Source organism: Nelumbo nucifera, chromosome 1 (assembly GCF_055504915.1).
Source record: "Nelumbo nucifera cultivar China Antique chromosome 1, China Antique-T2T, whole genome shotgun sequence".
NCBI classification, from domain to species: domain Eukaryota; kingdom Viridiplantae; phylum Streptophyta; class Magnoliopsida; order Proteales; family Nelumbonaceae; genus Nelumbo; species Nelumbo nucifera.
The window spans coordinates 181,709,533-181,731,768 of record NC_142649.1 but is presented as its reverse complement, the minus strand read 5'-3'; the positions used below and the strand labels follow the sequence as shown (position 1 = coordinate 181,731,768).

Below are 22,236 nucleotides of genomic sequence, written 5' to 3'. Positions count from 1 at the left end.
GGGTCTGACCTATTAAGCCACAATTATAATTAACAGTTAATGAATTTGACAATAAACCGGCTTATTTGTTAAATTGGCACGTACAAACATCATATGATAATATAACATGGAGCGATCAAACCAATCATTTCCCAACTGGTTATAAGTTCTAGCATGGAGAGAGCTATATATCTTCTTTTGATTTTTTTTTTTTTTGTATATACGTATTACAGATAGCAACTTTTTAATTTTTTATGGGTATACTTCTTTCTCATTAATTTATGTCTTCTCTACGTGCAATATTAATATAGAAACAATCTAGATTTGGAAAATACTCTTCTAAGTTACTTCCCAAATCTTAATTCTATTAGACTCATACCTCATATGCTCCAGTGCTAGTTCCACTTTCGAAGATAAAATTCTCGTTTCAGTTTTCCACGTGTCATTCAATCATTTAGAGTTTTCTTAGGAGGCCCAATACTCCCATAACAGTGAAGCTGATGATCTTCCCAGTTATGCAATTATTAAACTATATTAAGGATCCGTTTGGCAAGGATGAAGTAGATAACATGATTACATGAGTCGTGACCACCATCCGGGCTCCTCTCTCAGCCACAGTGACAGTGCAACCCAACAAGTTGGGCATCGCTAGAATGAAATCCAAGAGTTGCACGCACTCACAGTGCCTCGTTGTTTTCTTATATTTATATCTGATTTCATTCTCTTTCTCTCAATTGATTCTTTTGGCCTTTGCCGTTTCAGGCCATTGACTGTGGCGGTTCCTGCCGTCCACCCGGGAAACCAATTGCCGTCCCATTCTTCCCCGCGTAAAAAATCAATAATATATCAATTCACCTCAAAGGAGATTCTCTTGCATCATCATCATTTATTTTCGATTTTCCCACTTTCCCTTCTTTTTCTTTTTTGCTGGTTAAAACTTTTCCTTCTTATTACTTTACGACTTTAAATTCTCAGTATTAGTATAACGTGCCACCTAACTAGATAAAGACACTACGCACAGTGCCAAATAAGAGAGATAGAGAACTTGCTTTTGTTGTGGTTGTGGCTGCAGACGAGTTTCGGGATGACTCACTTGATCTATCGTCTCGTCTGGGGGAAGTTTCGCAATTCGCATCATCAGAAGAAGGAAAGGATGGGAAGGAAGAAAAGGAACTCGCCTTTATTTGGTCCCCTTTACTGTGTGTAGTGGTTTCTGTCTATTTCCGTTAGATTTCGGACGCGTTCGACGACTTGTTTAAAATATTCGTGAAGTCTTACACTTGTGCCCGACTGCTGGAGCTTCTGATATAAAAAACAGTGTCTGTGACTGTGAATCCAATTTCGTTTCCCGCAATGAGGGGTCTGTCTCACCGTGACAGCCCATGGGCGTCAGATACGGCTTCCGAGAAAACAACCAGTGTAGGATCATCTCCCCGGACGGATTATGAATCAGCGGAGGAGTTCCTCCAGGTGACGCTTGATCTCCAAGATGACGATACCATCATTCTCCGAAGCGTCGAATCGGCTACCGTCATTGATATAGATTTGGAAGTCTCCATCGGAAGTGAGACGGAGACGCCAGCATCATCGAGATCGCCCACGGTTAGGCGTAGTTCTTCCAATCGGCTACGTCAGCTTTCTCAGGAGATTATAGCTGAGCTTAAGAGGTTCTCGTGGGGCCAGCATGGCCGTGCGTCTCGAACGCCGTCTGCTTCTGCCTCGCCACCCTCTGCCGCCCAGAATGGTGCCGGCACCTGCTCCGCTTTAGATTCAGTTTTGGCCGCTCGAGATCTCCGGAAGCAACGAGCGCAGCTCGAACGATCTAAACCCGGTGCTGAAAGAGCTCTTCGAGGGCTGAGATTCATTAGCAACAAAAGTAACCAAGGCGTTGACAAGTGGAATGAAGTCGACAACAACTTCAATGAACTTGCGCAGGACGGTCTTCTCCACCGTTCAGATTTTGCACAATGCATAGGTTTTCTTCTTCTTCTTCTTCTGTAATTCTGTTCTCTCTTAGCTTTCATGCATCCGTCCAAGGAAAAAAAATCTGATGTTTAAATTTAGAAAAAAGAAGTATTGTTTTCCCTTTCTGTGTTGTTTGAAGGAATGCGAGACTCGGAGGAATTTGCGCTGGAACTGTTCGATGCATTGAATAGGAGGAGACGGATTAAGATGGATAAGATCAGCAAAGAAGAACTTCACGAGTTCTGGTGTCAAATTACCGACGAGAGCTTCGATTCTCGGCTCCAGATCTTCTTCGACATGTGTGCATTCAAACGAACTCAAATAGTTCTTTTATTATTTAGTCAATCCGTATTATTATATTTATGCTTGACATATATACATCGTACATTAATGCAGGGTGGACAAGAACGAAGATGGACGAATCACTGAAGCAGAAGTGAAGGAGGTATCTTATTCTTATTATTGTCTTTACCACCTCGTCTCGTTGTCGTGCTTACACACTTTTATTTTCTCTATATATTATTTTAACCAACTCCCACTACTAATCAACCTCAACCTCCGTCTCCGTCAAATATTTACCGGTTTCTTGCGTGAAGAAGTACACTGTGTTGGAGCAGAAAATAGTAAAACCACTCTCCGATAATCAGATTCCGGCGATATAGAATAGGGAGAAGTACCAATCAGCCCAGATCAGAATTTACTAGACGAAGCCTCGACCATTTCCCAGGGGATAAGCACTTGGAGCTAGGGAGTAGGGACAGGGTCTCTTTAATTTTAATTTATTAATTAAACACCGATAGATAGGGATTTGGTGAAGTTAACAAGGACGAAGATATCGAAACCAACAACTCCAACCTGCTTCTGCTTGTGCTTAAGAAATTAAGGCTGTGTTTGGTTAAAAGAATGAGTATTTGAAGAACGGGTTTCCTAGAATGAATTATGAGCCCGAAGAAGAAGCAATTTTCCTACATCCGGTTTTATATAGGCTATGTTTAGTTTGATAAAACAGAAAGTTGAGGGAATCAGCAGGGAAACGTAGGTTAAGGGTGTCCTAAACACACCCTTAGTTTTTTCTTTTTTTTTTTTTTTTCTCTTGTTTTCTAACAAACGAAACGTAGCCTTAGTTTTTAGAGGTGGAGACTGGGGAGGAATGGTTTCGGTCAAATGGAATCGGTAGGAGTCTTTTTCAGTAAGGTAGGTCAAGGATATTATTGACATTTAAAGTTGGGTATCTTTGTTTCTTTATTTGCATGTATATATTAATTAAAAAAGTGGTGTGGATTTGTAGATTATAACGTTAAGTGCTTCTGCAAATAAGTTGTCGAGACTGAAGGAACAGGCGGAGGAATATGCTGCTTTGATCATGGAAGAGCTAGATCCTGAAAGGTTTGGATACATCGAGGTGGGTAGTCTGATCTGGTCCTCATTGGCCCATTACATAAACACTCTTTAATGTATTTATCACATAAATGGGCCTAAAATGAAGTGGGTCACTATATTCAATTGAGCACTACTTGTTGACCGACCAAATCATCCATTCACCCCTCTCGCCTCGAGTTCGGATCTCCTGCCCACATAAATTTTGTTCACGTCTGTCCACATAACATCCCAATCACACATGGTCATCCTCTACCTAATATTATATAGAGGTAGATATTCTCAATTTACGGAAATAATATATGATGGATAGACATGGGCAGGTGATTCGGAGTCTCTCGCCTCTCGGTTTTGTTTGGGGTTAATGTACGTATTTTGGTTTCATTTTTGTTTCCGTTTTGTACACGAGAACTGGCACGTGATTATGGAGGGTTGGACTTGGGAGAAAAATTGGAAGGGAAATGGTGACAATAATATAATAATTACTAAAAAAAGGTAGGAATAAGAAAGGTGTATGAAAAGAAGAAACATAATTAAGAAATTAAGGTGACGCAGGCCTTCCCTTAAAAAATAAGGGAACAATATAGATATGTCCCTCACTATTTAATAACATTTCTCTTTCAAGTGTCCTTTTCTTGTAACGTTTTTAGGTAAGGGTTCTTTTCTTTTCTTTTTTTTTTTTTTTTTAAGCATGCCCCACGAAATTATCCATGTATTCTGAAAGCATTATCATCCATTGCCACATTGTAAATATCTCACATGTATATTATTTATAGGGAGTAAGTGGGTAACTGATAGCCATCCATACATTTTCTGATTCTTATGTATCCGTAGAGGTGTATTCATATTTTAAATTATATTTCTATTCTTTTTAGTTTTTTTTATCAAATATCAATTTTAAATATATATCATTTAGAAAAAGATTTTCAAAACACCTATATCTGAGACCCATTAATACAAATTCCAAGGTTTTAAAAATTGACCCGGAAATAAAACCGTTCTAACTCCCAATTTCTGGATCAGCGGTTCAATCATCCGGATCAAACAGTTTGGATATTAGGACAAATAAACATTTGCCCTAATATGCAAACCTCATATAAGATAGAAGAGATATCGGCTAGGAAAGCCAGAAAGGAGAAAGGAGAACTGTTGTTGGCTGAGATAGAAAAAAAGAAAGAAGAAGGAAGGAGAGGAGGGAAGAAGACGGAAGAGGAGGATGATGATTTGATGCTAACTGGCAACGATAGCAGCGACAGCGACGGCGAGGCGGTGGCAACAGATGCTATGTCCCAGATCTGAGTTCTCGGATCTCAGATCTGAGATCAATTTATCTAAAATTCTTCTTCTTCTTCTTCTTCTTCTTCTTCTCTTTGTGCTATGTCCCAGATCTGAATTTGTGTCTCAGACTAGATCTCAGATTTGAGTTCTCTCTTTGCAACTTTATATTTTGAATCGCTGGTCGGGTCAAACGAGTCGGCGGTTCGATTGCCCATATCAGCGATTTTCTGATGAAATCAACGATTTTTTACCCAATAACAGGTTAGGGGTGAAACAGAATCAGTTGCTTGGACTTAATGGTGTGAATTGTGAAATGAGTCGTAGTTTTGTTGCTTATGCTCAATTTGAAAAGAGTATAAATACAAATATGTACTGTAAAAATACATACAAAATAATACAAAATACAAGGTTTTTCACTTTATATATTTGTATTTGTACTCCTTTCAAACTGAGCATTTCATTCTGACCATGCCCATCTGCTTTTCAATGAGTGGTGCTACAATCTGATTATGGTTTGATCATATGTTGCTTACTGCGCGTGGTGGATTCTGGGTTGTGATGCAGCTATGGCAACTAGAGACCTTGCTGCTGCAGGACGCGTACTTGAATTATAGCCAAGCATTAAGCTACACGAGCCAGGCACTGAGCCAGAACCTGCAGGGGCTGAGGAAGAGGAACCCAATTCAGAGAGTGAGAACCAAGGTGGTGTACTACCTGGAGGAGAACTGGAAGAGGGTGTGGGTGTTGGGGCTGTGGGTGGGTATCATGGCTGGTCTCTTCTGCTGGAAATTCTTTCAATACAAGCAGAAGAATGCATTCAAGGTGATGGGTTACTGCCTACCGACGGCCAAGGGTGCGGCCGAGACCTTAAAGTTCAACATGGCTCTCATCCTGTTTCCAGTTTCCAGAAACACCATAACCTGGCTCAGGTCCACCAAGCTCGCCCTGTTCCTTCCTTTCGATGACAGCATCAATTTTCACAAGGTAAACCTTCGGTGCTTCTCTCCCACAATTATCACGTTTTTACACATTTTCTTGGACTATTTACTAAAATATCCTCTATAGTTTCATGAATTTATTAAATCCAATCGTTTTAACTAAAGTATCCCCTATAATTTTCAATCAATTTACTTAATCGACCATTCATTAAATAAAAGCGGGAAATGACAGTTTTAACCCTAACATCCATTCAAATAAATTTAATGAAAAGAAAGTAAAAACAAAAATGTCATTTTTGCCTTAAATAAAATATGGACAACCATTTTACTTTTTTCTATTTGGTCAATTTTGTTTTCTGTACAAAAAAAAAAGTACTAGAGGTATTTTTGGAATAAACAGACAGATCCATACCTTTGAATATTTTTCACTCAATTTAAGGGTACTTTGGAATAAAAAACCATGGATCCATGACCTTGAATATTTTCCACTTAGTTTGAGAGTATTTTTGAAATAAACAACCCTAAGTCCATGCCCTTAAACAAATTGCTGCACAATTCCAGGAGATTCCTCTGGATCTCAGGATGGTTGAAGCTGAGCGTGTTGGATGTATGTACTTCCCTTGATTCTGACACGTGTGCTCCTGGATGACCAGGACCAATTTGTCATTGTCTTTTTTATAATGGTGGATAAACAAATGCTCTTTGTGCATGAATGTTATGTATAGTGAATGTATTGTTTTTTGTTTTTTCATGAAGGGTTAGTTTGAAAAGAGCACAAATACAAATATGTATAGTATAAATTATAAGGTTTTGTACTCTATATATTTGTATTTATATATTTTTTAAATTGAGACCAGATATAAAAAAAATAAAAGAATTAATATATTTTTTATTGTTCATTGGACAAGTTGGTTCTGGTTCAGGTTGGGTTCAACTGTTCAAGTTAAGCCAAACCTGTTCCAAAGCCAATCAGATTGTCTTATGTAGAGGAAGAAAGGTTTCGGCTTCATTTCGAAAAGTATAGAGAAAGATTAGGTAATTTCCATTTGAAGAGATAATTGAGGGTTTGTGTTTTTCAAAACAAAATCCCACTGCAATTAATAATTTATTTCAATTCACTTCCATTCAGATTAAATCCGACACCCATCCGACTATCCGAGTCAGTTATATCGGATTTCCGATTTGAAGTTTCAATAACTGAATTGAATACGGATGTGCAGACCATAGCGGCAGCAATCGTGGTAGGCGTTATTCTTCATGCCGGAAACCACATCACTTGTGACTTCCCACGTCTCATTCATGCCTCTAGCGGCGAATACGAAGGTTACTTGAGAGATGATTTTGGGGATCACAAGCCCACGTACGGGAAACTGGTCCGAGGTGTGGAGGGCATCACTGGAATCCTGATGGTGCTGTGCATGGCAGTCGCCTTCACCCTTGCGACGCGGTGGTTCAGGCAGAGCCGTGTTAGCCTCCCTATGCCGTTCCACAGGCTCACCGGCTTCAATGCATTCTGGTATTCGCACCACCTTCTTGCCATTGTCTACACATTGCTCGTCGTTCACGGCACCTTTCTCTACCTCGTCCACAAATGGTACCTCAAGACGGTAATCGCTAAATTAACATTTCATTACTGGTTTCTTTGGTAATATGCACTTTAGTTGGTGGTTTAACTTTTGAGTTGTGTTTGTTTGTAAAACATGCAGACGTGGATGTATCTAGCTGTTCCTGTTTTGCTTTATGCCGGAGAGAGGATCCTGCGCTTCTTCCGCTCTGGCTTTTACTCTGTTCGCCTACTGAAGGTAATCACTTATCCTGATAGCATGTTAATTTGCCAGGGTCTCGAAAGTGGGCCCAATTCAGAACCATCTGAATGTGTGCCAAGTGTTTGAAACTTTGAAGCACTGGTCCAAATTCAGAATGAGAAGTGCTACCCCTGTTCTAGGGCTACTGAGTGAAATGATCTATATATTTTGGTGGTTGCCAGTGTGAATGTTTCTGCAATTCGTGAGAAAAACAGCGAAGAAAGAAACAAATTCATTGTTCTTATAACAATATAAATGATAAAAATCATTGTAGACTTCTAAATCTCAAGATTATAAAAAGGTCTAGCTTGATAAAGTATCTTATATTGGCTTTAATTTTGATGGGTGGAAAATACTAATGTGAATATCTTTTCCTAGTGATTGACATAGACTACTCAGTTACTAGAGGTTGGGGACTTGGGGTCAAATTTAATAATTCTGAAATTTTAAAGATACTTAGTGATTATGCATTATATCCCCCTTGACTGTACCTCTATTTGAATCAGTTGCTCATATGGATCTAGGATCTACTTTTCCAAGTTGAACCTGAAGATCACTTAATACCTGTTAGAACTCTCACGTAGGGCCATCATTGCTTACCAGTGTTTGTGCAATTGTGACTTACACTTTGTTTCACGCAAGTGGGTTGCTTGGCTGAATGCAATATTCCCAAATATTAGCAACCGAGGTGTGCAACCGATACTGCCTTGGCAGTGCATACCTCAGTAAACCTTAATTCCAAAAAAGGCATTAGCCAATTCAACCGGTTCTATCATCTATGGCCAAGTATATTCCTAATATTTGGGGAGCATTATGCATAAGCAAGATCCTTGCTGTTGATTGATGCTATGGGCAGGCACCCGTTGGGACATGCCTCTGTTGACTGCCTTTATGTTGCCTTTTTTTTATATATATATTATTTATTTTTCAAAGCAATTATTTGACCCAATTGATTTTTTAATTAAAAATTTCAGGTTACCATTTATCCAGGTAATGTTCTCGCTTTGCAAATGTCCAAGCCTGCCCAATTCCAGTATAAAAGTGGCCAGTACATGTTCGTCCAATGCCCGGCTGTGTCTTCATTTGAGTGGTAACTTTACAACAGTATCACTTATTTTGCACATAATCAATTAATATAGACACTGCATATCTGTTTTGGTATCCAAGCCATTTCATATTCGAGTCACCGGCTGTGTCTCCATTTGAGTGGTAACTTTGCAACAGTATCACTTATTTTGCACATAATCAATTAATATAGACGCTGCATATCTGTTTTGGTATCCAAGCTATTTCATATTCGAGCCATCTGAGAATCTTTTATTTTGCAAATTAAAGCACTGATTTGTTTTTACGAATTTATTTTCTTGATGCAACTGTAATGGTTAAATTTATTGAATTCTTGCTTATTTTTTTCCTAATGAGAATTTAGAATGTAATAGGGATGCTGAACAACATATGAATTCCTAATGTTTTCAACATAAGAGCATTATAAAGTATTTGATGTTGCAACTGCACTGGTTTATTTAAACAAGATTATTAACTCGTATGTACAAGTTCTCAAGTCGAAATGCTTAGTCACTAATAGAGGCCCTTAGCAATTCAGAGCTGGGTTTTAGAGTTTGAAGTCCACCTTCACAAAACAAATTTGATAATCGCTAGCCCACTTTCCCTCCAGGAGAATCAGGGGGGGGGGGGGGGGGGGGCGGAGTTCAAAGGAAAAAGAAAAACCTCACTATGCAGAAAATTTTTGGAATTTTCCCAACCTTTGGCCACAGATTCTTATTTAATGGTCACGATCTTCTCTCAGATATCAGTAACACTTCAACCCAACCCAGAAATTATTTTAGTACTACTCAATATTGTTTCTAAACTTTGACATATAATTATTTGATAATATTTGGTGTAGATGTCTTTCTATGCGAATAATTTGCATGTTATGCTGTTAAGATATTGCCAACATTGATTTTCATACTACAGGCACCCGTTTTCAATTACATCAGCTCCTGATGATGATTACTTGAGCATCCACATCCGGCAGTTAGGTGATTGGACAAAAGAGATCAAGAGGGTATTTTCAGAAGTATGTGAGCCACCTGTTGCTGGGAGAAGTGGGCTTCTTAGAGCTGATGAAACAACCAAGAAAAAGTATATAACATATTCTAACCTGCATTGAATTCAATATTTTTCTATTTTCTTTGTGTAACACTGACTCAATTTATATCCTTTTCTGAATCTAGTTTTCCAAAGCTCTTAATAGATGGGCCTTATGGAGCTCCAGCACAAGATTACTGCAAATATGATGTATTGTTACTTGTTGGGCTTGGAATTGGAGCAACACCTTGCATCAGTATTCTGAAAGATTTGCTGAACAATATAGTCAAGATGGAGGAACAAGCAGTAAGTAACCCAAATCCATAGAGACCTTAGCAAAATGCCATCCTCCCCACTCCCATCCTTGGCTGGAAAAAGAAATGTTTTTTGTTGAACCATTTCTTCCACTTTAGCCACACAGGATTTTAAGCTATTGATTTTTCCATACGACATTTGTTTACATTCTGTAAGTTGCTTCTTTCTCTAGTTTTATTCTCTACATTTTCAAAACCAACCTGTTTTCTTTTTCTCTTTTTTAACGTACTGATAACTTTGCTGAATCTCAGTAATCAAGTCTCATGGACTCACCATCAGGTCTCCAGTTAGTAAAGCTTCCTGTCCTATTTCTGGGACAATACTAAGTGGAAACAGAAAATACTTCAAAGTCAACCAAAATAAATGAACATGATCATAGGAGTTTAAGACTTTTCTGGACTATACACAATATCTATTCCCATAATCTGAAAGAGTAGCTATTAGGGATGTTATTTGCAAAATGTTTATCTTGGACATTGCTTGTTGCAACCCTTATAGGGAAAATTAGGGATTATGTCTAATTCCATTTATCTTTTGATATTTAAAAAATTAAATTGTTAAAAATTCCATTTTCTTTGCATCGAAGGATACTGATATTAGAAAATGAATTTTCCACATCTTAGGATTCAATCTCAGATTTCAGTAGGTCTACAGATCAGAGTGCTGGATCCTCAGATTTGTCCTTTTCTAGCAAAGTCTCTCCAAGGGGAAGAAAAACTGCAAAGACAACGAATGCCTACTTCTACTGGGTGACAAGAGAGCAGGATTCCTTTGACTGGTTCAAAGAGGTCATGGATGAAGTTGCCGAGCTTGATCAGAGGGTAAAAAAATAAACAAAATGGATGATTAGGCTCCTTTGTATTTTGAACTTCACTGATAAGATTATTGTGCTTATTTTTTAATATTCTTTTCATGCTTCAGGGTATGATTGAGATGCACAATTACTTGACAAGTGTCTATGAGGAAGGGGATGCCCGTTCTGCTCTTATCACCATGGTGCAAGCGCTCAACCATGCTAAGAATGGCGTTGACATTGTTTCTGGAACTAGAGTAAGACTTGTGATGTGTTATGAATGATTGGATTTATGAATTTACTTTACACCATACCCTTTGTAAAAGTGGTAGGGTGTAACGTTTAACCCAAGTAATCTGGGATTTCAAATGTTGTTGCCTGGTGGTATCCTGATTTAACATGATTCAGAACTTATGAGTTTATTTCTTTTGGTTTTGGGTTGTGTGGTGGACCTTAATAGATTTGTTAAATCCTGATATTCCAATTCAATGCCATTGACAGAAGGGATGCACCACTTACTTCCATCTTGGTATCTGAACAAGTTCAGAAGTTGTTGGATCCCATCTTTGCACTACTGGATCAGCTGAAGCTTTGGCTGGGATAGGTGTTTAAGCAGTTGCCCCTATTTGTGAAGTCCCTGGCCTTGCTATTTAGTGGATTGAGACGATAAATGACTTGTTCTTGCGTTCTAACTCATAGTTTTGTTTTCGTTGTTCATTTTCTTTCCTGTGTCATATGCTTTCACTTCATTTCCTTTTGGTTCTTGGAGTTTTGGTTGATCGGTCTCTGTCCCATGTTAGAGGGTATATAGGCATTAGTTGTCTAATTCATGTTTAGTCGGTTGACATGGTTAATTTTCTTCTGTAGGCTTGACTATGTTGTTACATATCTGACAAAATAGGGAGAATGACTAATCAGCCCAGATCAGAATTTTATAGCTCCAAAGTACAGGGGGAATGCATCCTGACCGTGAATTGATGCCAAATTCATGGGCAGGGTGTGGTTTATAGGTGGGAGAGGGCTAGTAGTAGGGGGGGGGGGCTGGAATTCAGAATTCTGCATCGTGTGTATCCGTACTTGTCCGAAATATATTTCCGAATTCTTCAATGGGTAGATATGGACATTGTAAAGGATCAAGATACATCCATCTATCTTGACTCTTTCAAGGGCTTGAATTTTAGAGTAATTCCCATCTGGAACTGATGGGTGTCACATCTAGCGATTGTTTTCATCAGAATGACGAATAATCTAGCTAAACTGTCAGATACATGAACGCAAGTTAAGGAGATAAATAGCATTAAAGTAATTTGGCATCATATACTGAAGGTTCATCAAAAGTGGGATGGTGGTCAAATCTTAGTTATTTCTTTTACCAAACTTGTACTTTTTTATTTTTTTTGTCAGGAGAAAAACGGATACTTGCTGGATATTTAGTAACTGGTTTTGTTTATCTTCTCAGGTGAGGACCCATTTTGCGAGGCCTAACTGGAGGAAGGTCTTTTCCAGAACATGTTCGAAGCATCCCAATGCTAAGATAGGTGAGTTAAATTGCATCAACATCAATGGAGTGACTTTGGTTATTTGTTACCATGATTTTCTTTTTCTTGTTCTTATAGTTAAGATTTCCCTTAATTGGATGTAATAATTGTGATTTTATTGGTGTGACTTCGATATCTCGAGCAGGAGTTTTCTACTGTGGGGCACAATTATTGGCCGAAGAACTAAGGAAGCTCTGCCATGAATACAATCAAGAAGGCTCCACCAAGTTGGAGTTCCACAAGGAACATTTCTAGTGCTCGGAGTCGTGTCATTGTCTCCTCTTCATCGCCATGTGGTTGTTGGCAACCAAAATGGATGAAAAAAAGAAAGAGTGGTAATAGTGTACAGCCGTGAAGTAAAGAAAGAATAAAGCGCCGCATAAAGGAGGTTTAGGTAGTGAAATTAGTTGGTTGGAATGAACAGGGATGGGCATGGCTGTGGAGCTTTTTGGAAGGAGAGGAGTTGGTCTTATAATAGATCAATGGTTGTCTAGTAGGTGGACGGATTTGGGTTCGTGGATCGGGTGGATTTGTCTTCATCTTTGATCGTTGGTGGGTCGGGCGGGTTCTTCAAGTTCTAGGGGAGATCGGCTTCTATCAGGGCAAATCTGTGCCCACACAGTTCTAACAGCATTTTGCAACTTTGCATTGGGAATATCTCTTCATGAAATAAAGTATACAGGTATGGAGATGTTCTCAATGCAAGGCAGTAAAGACTGTTCGAATGGGCTTTGCCCTGACTGAAGCCAAACATGTTCTAGGGAATTGACGTGGTGTATCATTAACTTAGAGTTTGGCTTCAGTCAGGGCAAAGCTCATTCGGGCCGCTTTTACTGTCTTGCATTGAGAATATCTCCGTACTTGTATGCTTTATTTAATGGGGAGATATTCCCAATCCAAGGTTGTAAAAGGCTATTAGAATGGTGTGGGCACAAATTTGCCCTGATAGAAGCCGATCTCCATTACTTGCACAATATTTATATCACGAGTAGAATTGTAGAGGATTTTGGCTTCATAAAAAAATTGTAGAGGATTTTTTTTTTTTGTTTTTTGGTTTAAAATATTGCTGAAATAGCAGTCTTTTGTTATGGAAAATTTTCAATTTTCTTATACAACAGCAAGGAAAGAGAAATTGTAAATGTGAATTCAGAATTTATGAACACAGGTGGAGTTGGTTACACGACTAATGCGTCGTTGCGTGGTTTTAAATTTAGAAATGTAAGCTATTTCAGACTTCAGAGCTTAGATGTAGAATCAAATATTTGTTTGATTGGTCTTACAATATTTGCAGAAAGAGCTCAAGCGAGTGGGGTTACCTTTTACACCTGTGTGCCTAAGGCTATATATATTTTGAAAGGTAATTAATTGTTTTTAGTATTATTGTTACCTTTTTCTTTGTAAGAAAGCACCGATACTTAAAATATTATTAAAAAGATAAGATATCAATAATTATGAATTAAGTATTAACAATTGTAAGGCCAATTATGCTGTGTGTATAGAACAAAAATGAAGTATTAGGCAATAAAAAACAGTATGTTCGAAAAATGATGTGATAAAGAAAGATAGCTAATGTGCAGGGAATCAGAAGTTAGCAGGAAGAAGTGAGCGTATCTTTGAGTAGAGGTGTAAAGTGGGCTGTGCCGGGTCGTGGGCAGTTCGCATAAAGTGCGGGCCGTGTTGTGCTGGCCTGTGGCCGTTATGGGCCGTGCTGCCCTTTCCAATGAAAAATTTGGGGACTGGCCTGGCTGGCCCATGGGCCGAGCTTTGGGTCAAGTCGAGTTGTGCATCGGGCCAAAGTTATTTATTAAAAAAAATGACAAAAAACTTAAAATTTTAATTTTATATGAATTTTGTGTATAAAATTGATTATACATGCAATAATTAAAAAAATTAGTATAATAAAATTAAAAAAAATATTTATTTTATTAATATATTATATACTATATATTATTATATAATTATAATTTATATAATTTTATAGAACTATATATAATATATAAAATATATATATAGGTCGTGGACCTAAAACCCTAGGACCAGCACGTCCCGCATGGTTGTGTTGGGCCTGGCATGGCCCACGGACCGTCATGCTGGGCCGGTCCAAATTCGTGTTTGGCCGTGGGCGGCATGGCCCGATTTACTCCTCTACCTCTAAGGATGAAGGGTCCCCCTTATATAGACTTCAAGAAGCACGGAGTGGGCTGTGCTTCCCTCCCCTAGGATAAGTTGGGGGCTCAGCCTGGTACAGCCCATGGCCCGAGCTTGTGCGGGCCTGTGGTAGGCTGCGGGCTTGAACCGAGCAGACTGCAAGTCGTGCCGCGAACCTAGGTTGAATTGGGTTAGACTATTTTTTTTTTGATATTTTGATTTTTTTATATTTTCTAAGTAAAACTAAAGTACTTAATTTTCCTTTGAGAACAAATTGAAAAAAATAAAAATTCTAAGAATGAAATGAAAAATACTTAACAAAATACAAAATGGACAAAAAATTAAAAAAATAAGAATTTTATTTCATTTAAATTTGAGTATACAATGGTAAAAAAATACTTAACAAAATGGACTAAAATATAAAAAATTTAATACAATTACAAATAAAAAATAAAAAATTACATTGTTGAAAAAATAACAAAAAATTTAAATAAAATTGAATAACAAAATTTACAATAATTTGAAAAAATGCTACAAAATTATTGAGTATACAAAAGATATTGAGTTCATTTTTCTTCAAGTTCCCACCTGCATCTCCAATTTGATTTTGATCATCTGCTTCAGGTGAATCATTGAGTGTAGTGTCATGCCCTCCTTTCTCTTGTAATCTATCATCAACATTCAACCAATCTTTGAAATAGATGCACATCTCCTGACTTTCATCATTCATACAACTTCTCTTGTTATCCAACACCTTAGAAATTGCACTAAAACAAGACTTCGATGGAATTATAGACATCGCAGGGGTTAGTAGATCTTGTGCCATGGCAGCAAGTATCGGATATTGTTTTTCATGTCCACCCCACCAAGCTAAAATATCAAAATTATTCACTCCCTCTAAGTCGAAGGAATCACTTAAACTAGAAAATTTTGATTGTAAATAAAAATTAAGTTCAATAAATGAACTTGTTTTCCCATTATTGGAACTAGTTGTTTCAGAAGTGGAAGTTGCACTTGTACAAGTTGCAAATGTTTTATGCCTTATCATTTGAGATTCATATATGCTATACATTTCAAATAACAAATTATTAATTTTTTTTCTTTTTGATTTCCAATTTAATATTCATATTTTCACAATATGATTCATGTAAATATCTAAACCATCTTTCCTAATACTAGGGTCTAATATTGTAATTAAACAATAAAGAGGAGAAATGTTCTCCTAGAGTTTTTAAAATTATTTTCTATCACTTCAACGATTCTTGTAAATTGCGAATTTTTTTCTATATTTTGCAAAACATTCACTAATCATGAATAATTGATTAACTAAAAGACAACTAATTGGCTAATAAACACCCTAAATTTCATTAGTTGCACCATAAAAATTGTGTAAAAACTCTTTATACAAATTGTCATTTTCCAATCTTTCTCAAGTATAATATCACATGGCATTTTTGCATTATACTAATAAGTAAGAATTAATTTGTTTGTAGGAAATACAACTTTCTAACATAAAATAGATAGAATTCCATCTATGTTGAACATCTAACGTAAAATGTTTATATTTTAAACCATAATTTTGACATAAATATTTAAATTCTTGTTTTTCTTGCTCCAAAATTTTAATATATGATATAATTTAATTTTAGAAATATGGTGAAAATAATATTTAAAGCATCTTGAATACATAAATTTAGGATTTGACATGCACTATACATATAATGTGAAATAATTTAATTTGGTTTCGAGAGGAGTCGGCGATTTTTTTATTCTATAAAAATAAAAATTAATTTAATTGCACTTACCCGAATTGTTAGTTTAGAATCTTAACTTGATTTCAATGGTTGAAGCTAGTACCACATTGGATATCTAGTCAAGGTACTTTACTTCACATATAAAATCGACATTGAGGAGCTTGTTGACCTCCTCATTAATGGTCCTCCACCGATTTGGGGCAAAGTTTCGTTTTCTCCGTTTTACAGGTCTAACATTGAGATTGACATTTAGTGTATGGGTAATAACATAAGGGTTGATGTTGGGCATGTCGGCGATTGACCAAGCAAAATTATCATAATTAAAATTTTAAAACCTTACCAGTTCAGTGTGGAGGGGTTCCTAGAGGAAAGACCCAATCTACACTTTTTTGTTCGGCACAGTCTCAAAGAAAGGAACCAAGACTATATCTTCCATGGGCTGTCCTCGGCTATTGCCAACCTCTCCAAGTGGGTCAAAGTTGAGGTCGACCGCTAGTAGTTGCTTTCCTTTTACCTTGAGCATCGCCACGTTACATTTTCTTGACTTGATCTACTCCCCCAAACTACCCCGATTCCTTGCTCAATTGGGAACTTCACAGCAATGTGGCAGGTCAATATGACAGCTCGAAGGACATCTAGGATTGGGCAGCGAAGGATTACGTTGTAGGGTGATGGTGTATCAACAACTAAAAAATCATTCATGAGAGTTTTCTAGTTAGGCGTGGTCCTTGCTATTATTGATAGGATTATCTTCCTAATAGAGCGAACTATGAACCTACTAAAATCAACCAAAGGTACGTCAATTGTGACAAGGTGTTTGCAATTCATATTCATCTTGTCAAAGGCTTCAAGAAGGAGGATGTCAGTCAAACTACCACTATCAATTAAAATTCTTTTTACCTTGTAGTTGGCGATGACCATCTTCACTACCAAGGTGCCATCATGCGGCAAGTGGACACCTCTCAGGTCATCCTCGTTGAACGTGATCATCTCTTCAAAGGTAGATTGCTTTCTTTGGACTACGACTACCATGGAACCACCAGTGATCATTATGATCATGTTGGCGAGAACATCTCTTTCTTTGCCTCATTTTGTTGGTCTCTTGGCTACTTGGTAGGGCAACCATCATTCTTAATGAACTTATTTAGGTAGCTTCATCGAATCAGCTCCTCAATCTCGTTCTTGAGGTCCCGATAGTACTCGGTTTCATGTCCTTTGGATAGGTGAAAGTGACAATACCGGTCCTAGTTCTTGTTTGCCGGGTTGCCTTTCATGCACTAAGGCCACTTCAAGTAGTTCATCTTCTTGATTTGCATTAGGATCTTCCCTCTCTTGGCATTCTATGGTGTATAATTATGGTAATTCATGAGGGGAATTCGGGAATGCCTAGTAGGTGATCAAGATCGTCTTGATGACCAGCTATCAAATCAGTTTTGTTTTTGCTCTTGCCTTGGTCATCATCTTTGTCTTTCCTCTTCTTTGTCACCTTGGTCTCTTTGTGCGCAAATCACATCTTCGGTGTTCATGTACTTTTCAGCACGAGTGAGGAAACCCTTCATGTTCATAGGAGGCTTCTTGTCTAGGGAGAACTATAGAGGTGGTCCCTAGACTAACATTGTCCCATCGGGCTAAGCAAGCTATTGGTGCTAGTTCCGTGGAAGTTGCTCCCGCAATTGTACCTCGGGTGCGTTGTCCCATCATGGTCGTCTATTGTTCCTAGGCCTACATGTGGACGTCCATGTGCCTAACTAGGCACACCTGGTCCTCGAAATATTGGTCACTCATCTTCCATCGGTGTCAAAGAGGGCTTGACATTTTATAGTTGCCCGTAAGGGAAGATCCACCAACTTGAGTTTCTTTGTTCTTGGGTGAAGACATGATGAAGATTGCAAAAAAAAAAAAAAAAAGAGTGCAGGAAAGGATTTTTTGTCCTATTTCCCATAGACGATGCCAATTGATAAGAGTGGATATACGTTGGTTCCCTACTAGTAGTGACAACTTAGATAGCGCTAAGTGAGATCGGCATGTCAGATTTGCAAGAAGAAACACGTCAGAGAGCCAAGGGGATGGCCTAGTGAGGGGACACTGATAGTCAAGTTAGCACCGAGCTAACAAAGTAGAAAGAGAGCTAATGGGAAGGGAATCATAGCAGAGTAAGTGCACAAAGAAGTGAGTGTGCCTTTGAGGGTGAAGGGTCACCCATATATAGATCTTAAGGCCCAATGTAGCGTGCCCAACACGTTTGGAGATGATAAGAGTTATCCACCCATTGTTTACGATGTACGCTTGCACGACACCGTGGTTTCCCGACATGATCGAATGGACATGGGCATCGTGTTCGTATCCATTTCGGAGGTGTTAAGTAGTGCAGATGGATAAGGGGGAACGTGCCACATAGGTTAGTGTTGTCCTGAGGTCTCCCTACTTGATAACTCTGTATTTTGATGCCTTAAGGGCACCATTTAAGGGGTATTTTCGGCCTTAGAATAGTTAAAGTATGTCCTTATCTCAGTTAAATTCAATATTGTGACCTCTGAGGGTCTTTGTGAAAATTCTGTGCAAAACTGGGAAGGTTTAATGGGTGAATTGCAATTTTTTGGCAGCTGGTGTGAAGTCCAACTGAGAGAGGGGGTGTTTTTGTGAAAAACTGAAAACATGAGGGTGTCTCCTATCTGCTAAACCTAGAATGACGACCCTCCTATTGTATTAGCATGCTCCCCTCTCCTTAGCAAACCCTAGGGTGCCTTTTAACCCATTCTTTTCATCCTTAGCAAACCTTAGGCATCGTTAGCTGTTTAATCTCCACCCTCCACCTCTTTTAATCTCCACCATTAATTCTAGGGCACTCTCTTTGTAGCTTTTAAACCCTAGGGTGCCACTTAACTTCTAATCCTCACCATTCAGCCCCTAACCACTAGATCTCAGCCCTCCATCCCATCCTCTATCTCAGCCATCCACTCTAGGGCGCCACCCATCCTTTTTAATCTCCACCATTCATTTTAGGGCACTATTTTTGTAGCTTTTAAACCCTAGGGCACCACCTAACTTCTTATCCTCACCATTCAGCCCCTAACCACTAGATCTCAGCCCTCCATTCCATCCTCTATCCCAGCCATCCACCCTAGGGCGCCACCCACTCCTTTTAATCTCCACTTTTCAACCCTAGGTACCTGAATCCTCACCATCCATTCCTGGGCGCCCAAATCTAAGCCCTACATAATATTGGACGCCCTCTTCTTTTCTTCTCAGCCTTAGGATCATCCCAAAACCATCATAGCCCTTCATTAGAAACCCTAGGGTGCCCATATCTTTGCTAAAACCCAGCTGCCGCCCCCTCTTTCTCTCTAATCCTAGTTGTATCCACCATTCTTTATAAAAATGACCCAAGGGCTCCTGAGAAAGGGTTGGATTCTGCCCTCAGGTAAGATGGAAGGCTGATCTTGAGATGTTCAAGGGTAGAGGAAGAGGAGGACGCCCAAGCAAGAGGAGGGGTTCCTACTTGCAGTTCGCCAAAGCCACTACTACCACCTTTGGATTCGGATTCCAACCATTAGCTTTAATTTTAATTTTTGTTCTGTCAATTCCAGTTCCATTATTTCCTTTTTGCAATTTATTTTCATTCCGCTTTATCTTCGTTTTCTTTTCTGCAGATCTGGAATTCAGCCAGGTAAGACGGAAGGCCTAGCTTAAGAAGTTCGAGGGTCGAAGGAGAGATCTAGAGACTGCTACCTCTGATCGGATTACAAACCTTTTTTTTATTTCGTTTCCTTCATTTATTTATTTTTCTACACTTTTAACTTTCAGCAATGTTCGGATTCTAGTTTTCCAGTTTAATTAATTAATTTCTATATTTCTGTAACTCCCACTTGTGTTCTCTTGTCCGATTTGAGTATGTATTAATTTTTCCCTCACTTCCTTGTGGATACGACCCGTTCTCACCCTTTTATTGTGTTTATAATTGTTTGAGAATTGAAGAAAAATTATAAATATTAAACTAGTGTTCTGAAGTGCTTAACGGCACACTTCCGGACACACCAAGTTTTTGGCGCCGTTGCTAGGGAAGCAATGGAGAAAATTTTTTATTTGCTTTATCCGGATCTGTTTCATTATTTTTTTTTATTTTCATTTTATTACTTGATTCGTTATCTCATTTTAATTCTTACTTCTCTTTGATTTTGTAGGACGAAATAGCGAAAGGTGGGTACCAAAGCATTGCAGGACTGCGGGAGAGAAGAGAAGAGAAGATTAATTGGATTGCATTTCAGGTGTAGTCGCCCCATTTTATTTTATTTTTTATTTTTATTTTTAAACTCTTTTTTGGGTAGAATAGTGATTTTGAATTTTTAATTAATTTTTCTACATCCGATTTATATTTTTTAGTATTATTTTTCTTTCCTTTTGTTCCTAGATCTATTTTCTTCTTTATTTTAATTTCTTGTTCAAATTTCTGTTTTAGTAGGTTTGTTTTTTTTTTCAGATAAAAAAATTTCGTTTATTTTATTTTATTTTGTTTTTTTATTGCCGCATAATCATTTTTTTATTTTATTTTCGGTTTCACCTTTTGAGTAGCTATTTTTTTCTCTCTTGTTAGAATTTATTTTTGGTAGTTGTTAATTCTTTTTAGCACAATTAATTTTTTATTTTCTTTTTGCAATAATTATTTGTTGCTTTATTTAATTTCCTTTTTTAGTTATTTAATTGAATAATTAATTGTTAAATAGAAAATTGTTCAAATTTTCGAATTTGAGTTTAAATTACAAATTTGAATTTAAATTTATATTTTAATTCAAATTTGAATTTGAATTTAAATTTCAAATCTCGAATTTCAAAAAAAATAAAAAATTAAAAAAATTAAAAAAGTAAGAAATTAAAAAAAAATTAATTAATATTTTAAATGTTTTGCATTTACATTGCAACATTTAGGGTGTGATATTCTAGAGCATGCATCATATAGGTTTATTTAATTGCTGAAATTATCATTGTTAGTTGTGAATGTGTTAGGTTTTCTTTTTATTATTTTAATTGTTCATTTTTTTTTAATTAGTTTTCTTTATAATTTTATGATTGATTGTTGAATTGCACATTAGAAATAATTGTTCATGCATTGTAATTAGTGGCATTTTCGTTGTTTATTTTGTTTCTTTTTCGTTAATCGATTTTGTTTCTTTGTTTCTTTTTCGTTGCCACAGAAGCAACGGAGAAAATTTTTTATTTGCTTTATTTGGATCTTTTTCATTATTTTTTATTTTTTGTTTTATTACTTGACTCGTTATCTCAGTTTAATTCTTGTTTCTCTTTGATTTTGCATGACGTAATAGCAAAAGGTGGGGTACCAAAGCGTTGTGGAACTATGGGACGGAAGAGAAGAGAAGAGAAATTGGATTGCGTTTCAGGTGTATTCATTTCATTTTATTTTTAATTCTTTTTTGTTTTTATTTTCAAACTCTTTCTTTTTTTGGTAGAATAGTAATTTTCGAATTTTTTAATTATTTTTCCAAAATCCAATTTATTTTCTTTTAGTATTATTTTTCTTTAGTTTTGTTTCTAGATCTATTTTTCTTTCTTCATTTTAATTTCTTGTGCGAATTTCTATTTCATTAGGTTTGTGTTTTTCTTTTATTTGAAAATAAATTCGTTTATTTTATTTTATTTTATTTTATTTATTACTGCATAATTTTATTTTGTTTATTTTATTTTTGTGTTTAATTTTAGAATAGAAATTTTTTCTGTTAGAATTTATTTTGGTAGTTGTTAATCTTTTTAGCATAATTATTTCTTTTATTTTCTATTTGTTATAATTATTTGTTGCCTTATTTAATTTCCATTTTATTAGTTTTTTAATTGAACAATTAATTGTTAAAGAGGAAATTGTTTAAAATTTCGAATTTAAATTTAAATTTTAATTCAAATCTGAATTTGAATTTCATATTTTGAAATTTAAATTTAAAATTTTGAATTTCAAAAGAAAATAAAATAAATAAATAAATCGAAAAAAAAATAATTTTTGCATTCCAACATTTAGGCTTTCATATTCTAGAACGTGTATCATATAGATTTATTTAATTGTTAAATTATCATTGCTAGTTGTGAATGTGTTAGGATTTCAATATTTTTATCATTTTAATTGTTTCTCTTGCTTAGTTTATTTTATTCTTTTATGTTATATTGCTGAATTTCATATTAGAAATACTTGTTCATGCAATGTAATTAGTTGCATTTGTTGTGTTTATTTTTCTTTTTCGTTAATCCATTTTA

The 22,236-nt window shown here is 36.8% G+C and overlaps 1 protein-coding gene across 2 annotated transcripts; it reads left to right on the top strand.

The window, feature by feature from the left end:
- Positions 1-964: 964 nt before the first annotated feature.
- Positions 965-13,317, top strand: LOC104600242 (respiratory burst oxidase homolog protein A). Of its 2 annotated transcripts, XR_016080737.1 has the most exons (15): positions 965-1,954; positions 2,084-2,243; positions 2,341-2,389; positions 3,233-3,346; positions 5,164-5,583; positions 6,758-7,144; positions 7,244-7,339; positions 8,317-8,432; positions 9,320-9,487; positions 9,580-9,739; positions 10,372-10,569; positions 10,670-10,798; positions 11,043-11,145; positions 12,001-12,079; positions 12,225-12,243. XR_016080737.1 is itself a non-coding variant. In XM_010263097.3 (14 exons), the coding sequence occupies exons 1-14, from the start codon at positions 1,333-1,335 to the stop codon at positions 12,332-12,334; spliced, it is 2,808 nt and encodes a 935-aa protein (XP_010261399.1). In that variant the 5' UTR covers positions 976-1,332; the 3' UTR covers positions 12,335-13,317. The 2 variants fall into 2 exon arrangements, 1 of the variants encoding a protein (XP_010261399.1); XM_010263097.3 differs by lacking the exon at positions 11,043-11,145 and having other exon boundaries at positions 976-1,954; positions 12,225-13,317.
- Positions 13,318-22,236: the final 8,919 nt, after the last annotated feature.

Excerpts from the sequence above, each read along its gene's own strand:
- LOC104600242 (XM_010263097.3), top strand. The coding sequence starts at position 1,333 with ATGAGGGGTCTGTCTCACCGTGACAGCCCATGGGCGTCAGATACGGCT. Across the intron at positions 2,390-3,232 it reads CTGAAGCAGAAGTGAAGGAG|ATTATAACGTTAAGTGCTTC; the intron begins GTATCTTATTCT and ends GTGGATTTGTAG. Across the intron at positions 9,740-10,371 it reads TCAAGATGGAGGAACAAGCA|GATTCAATCTCAGATTTCAG; the intron begins GTAAGTAACCCA and ends TCCACATCTTAG.